The 3,562-nt window shown below is 47.8% G+C and overlaps 1 protein-coding gene across 1 annotated transcript; it reads left to right on the forward strand.

Annotated features, from left to right (window-relative positions):
* Nucleotides 1-271: 271 nt before the first annotated feature.
* LOC104276821 (E3 ubiquitin-protein ligase RNF216-like) lies at nucleotides 272-3,481 on the forward strand (the record flags this gene model as incomplete). Its single annotated transcript, XM_009873267.1, is given in 4 exon segments — nucleotides 272-338; nucleotides 1,489-1,619; nucleotides 2,637-3,171; nucleotides 3,174-3,481. Coding segments are annotated over 4 exon segments (1,041 nt in total), but the record flags the coding sequence as incomplete, so codon positions are not given.
* Between the last annotated feature and the right edge of the window lie 81 nt (nucleotides 3,482-3,562).

The raw sequence follows: 3,562 nt of genomic DNA on the forward strand, positions 1-3,562 counted from the left end.
TGTGTCTTCTCCAGAGAGGATTCTCAGGCCTGATTAACTGGCAGAACAGAAGATGTCTGCCTCTAGGCACTGAGAAGGTAGTACCGGAGAATATCCTTCTAGGGAGGCTGTGCTGGGAGGGCCAGAACTCCCAAAATGATTGTGAGAAAGCCTGATAAAGGTGTTGCTGACTTTGCCTTACTCCCTCCTGTTTTTATTTTGTCTTCCAGTTCCTCACGCAAGCCTGACTGCCATGCCTGGGCACTGACATTTTGGGGTACAGCTGTTTAAAATGGCAGAGAGAGATGGAAATGAAGAGGTAATTAACTTGAACAGCTTCCGTAATCACAGAGGGCAAGGTGAGTATCGACTGGTGCGTATTTCCCAAACTCTTATTTGTAAAACTCTGTGTGCAAGCAGCAGGATTTGTAGATGGTGAACTTGCAAGAGTTCTGTTGATGGGAGCCTGCTGGTGGTCTGGTTTGCCGTGCCGTACGCTGCTCTTCACAGCCGCCTACAGAAAATTTTCTCATTTTATGCTGACATGCAAAATATTTGGCTCTTGTCTTTCTCGTGTTGTACTGCCTGAAGGCAGATCGCTGACTTCTTAGCAACACCACGGAGAGGTATTTCTGTAAGTCTGCGGGGCTCGTGGTGGTCTCCTCTTCTGAGGGCTCCTAGGAGAGAGGCTGCCTCTGCGTTCATATCCTCACAGGGCTCTGCGCGTCGGCACCCGCTCCTCCAAGAATGGAATTAAAAATTTTGTTTTCTGTGTATGCCTGAAAGGTGGTAAATGAATACTCATGAATACTTATGCTAAAGCATAAGCCAAAATGTATCAAATCATAGGAAAAGCATGGTTGTATACTGTCTCTGCAGTACAGAAACCCACTGGTTTTGGCTGGAGTCTTTCTGCTGGTTCCAGCAGCTGTGCTCGCTAGCATCTACATTCTGCTCTTGACAAGCTTTGAGGGATGAGACTGTCACCTAATAGCGGGGTATCTTCTGCAGCCACCGTCAGGGGCCCTATCTCTGTCTTGCATAAGGTGCTCCTGCAAAGTCACACTATTTCAGAAAAGGCCCAATCTCTCCCCCAGAATACACTGCACATTAATAAAATCAAATATATTGTCCCTGAGACACTGGAAGTTCAGGACTCCTTTGGAAAAAATTAGGAAGTGCTCTGTATGTGGCTTGTTCAGAGTGATTTTTGCAGCAACTTGACTCGTGCTGAAGCTTGGGGTAGAAGAAGAATCTCTGCATAAGCATCAGAGTCACTGTTTCATGCCTGTGCTGTTGTGGTGAGCTGTAGCTTGTGCGGGTGTCTTGCTGAGGGAAGGAGGAGTGACCGTAACAGTAACTTGAGGAGGAAGGAGTGACCTTTGGACGGATCTTCCCTGCAATGCAAATGTAAAAATTGCTTTTTCAGATGTTTGAGTCTCAGGCCCTGTCATTTTGGTTATCTACCTTTAGCAAACCAAACAGCTAATTTTACTTACTTTACTACAGACTGGATAAACCACAGGGATGAAGGTCTTATCACGATATCAGATTCCTCAGATGAAGAATTACCTTTGTTGCAGCAGATGCCAGCAGAGCAGCAGCATGAGGAAGACGATGATGTAGTCATCCTGGCAGAGGTGATTTTTCCGTCTTGTACTTGCCCTGCTTTATTCATGGCCTTTACAGCCAACTGGTGTGCAAATATCTGATGCATTCCTTCGAGAGTCCTGTCTGGTTACGGTAATTTACTGAGGGTATCTGTTGAAACTATGGCATTTTGCTGGCATTAAGTATTTAATCCTACTTTGGGCACAGGAGAGGAGAACTAGGCTGTTGAACTGCATTGTAATTAAACTTCTTCTTAACGAAGGATGTAGCTTCCAGAAAGTTATCTAAATCCAGAGAGATGGAGTGCTTTGTGAGGTGACTTGGCGTTCCTTAGAAGGCAGATTTTCAAAACGTGCCTTGTGTGACCTTGTATGCTTTGTATTCCTCTCTGCTGTTTGGGTTCTTGGTGGCTGTTGCAGGCACTTACATTCCTGCAGTTTTGCAAAGCCAGTCCACCTGGTAAATCTCTTTCCACTGCACAGGCAGTCACACAGAGGAGGGCCAAAGGCTTTAGCTTACCCTGATTAAGCGTCTAATTTCATATCTAAGCTATATTAAGGATATGTTCCACTTTTCCGTTAAGGTAACTAGAGACATGGCAAAAATGGGTTACGAAGCTGACTTCTCTGTTTCTTAGTTGAGAACAGAGAATATTCAGACTTGGCTGACACACAGGAGTCTGACTGCCAGAGGCAAGAGTATGCAGCTTTGGATCCTGACTTGTTTAAATAAATCTGCAAGAATGCCAATATGCCATCCATTAGTTCCTCCTTCCCAGACTATTATCCTAGGAGCGTAGCAGGAACTGAGGTGAGCATAGGAAAGTCCTGTGCATCCTCAGTTCTGCTAAATCTTCTCTTAGTACCTGAGGACAGTGAGACAAATCTATGCGGGTTGCAGTTTTATGTGGTATTAAGCACCTTGCTAAACAGGCTTTTCCTCTGTTTCCTATCAGAAATTTGATCAGATGCAAAAGGTCATATGGAGCAAAGAGTCTGACATGCAGGTGGAGAACTCCAACTTACTCTTGTCTGTCTTCTTTTTAGACCCCAAAGCATCAGCAGCTTCTGCGTCCCAATGTCATCAGACCTGCTGCTCAGTGGCAGGGCACAAACACCGTGGGAGAAGGGGGCTCTAAAAGTGCTTTTGAGCCTGTGAGGAGCATCTATGTGCAAGATGAGGTCTCAACTCCTCTGTGCCAGGGAGACCAGTACAATCATGAGGTAGAGAGCAGTGCTGGACCAAGCAGGGATGAGAGTATGAACTTTGCCTTGCAGCAACCTGGACCATCTGAGCTTAATGGCCCCGAGCTTGAACTTACAAGTAACCAGAAGCCTGGCCCAAGTTTGCTCCCAGCAACAAACACAAGTTCACAGCCTGTCGTTAACAGAGAAGTCATTAGTCTGGAGGATGCAGACAGTACACCACAATGGAAAGAAGAAGTGGAAGCCCAGGGAAGGCAAGGAGAGGACTTGGAGCCAAAGCAAAACCTGGGAGGAACAGATGCTGCAGCCTCCACAGACCAGGAGATCCACCAGAGCAGCCAGCTGGATCACCCATCCCTCCAGCCACTGGAGGACGAGCAAATGCTTGTGCTCCTCAGCAGGGGCAGCCTGAGGAGGACCCAAGATCTTCGAGGGCGTATGGAGAGGAGACTCCTGGGCCAGCCTTCCCCCGACCTGAACCGCAGCAGGATGGGATTCCGGGTCCCGCTTCGCCCCAGCAGGCGCATCCGCCAGAGGAAATGGGTCAGCAGGCAGCGCTAGACAATGAGCAGCCAGGGCCAGCGTTCCCCGCCCAGCGCTCTCCCGAACTTGACTCTAGTGATGTGCCAGAACAAGTTGCTGCTGGGCAGGACCAAGACTTTACTGCACTGCTCATCAGAGAGACAGTAAGTATTCACAGGGCTTGTTTGCCTTCTGCGTGAATGTCGTGAGTTAAGGCTGGGCCAGCCTCTAACACAGACAGACGC

Source organism: Apaloderma vittatum, unplaced genomic scaffold, assembly GCF_000703405.1.
Source record: "Apaloderma vittatum isolate BGI_N311 unplaced genomic scaffold, ASM70340v1 scaffold857, whole genome shotgun sequence".
NCBI classification, from domain to species: Eukaryota; Metazoa; Chordata; class Aves; order Trogoniformes; family Trogonidae; genus Apaloderma; species Apaloderma vittatum.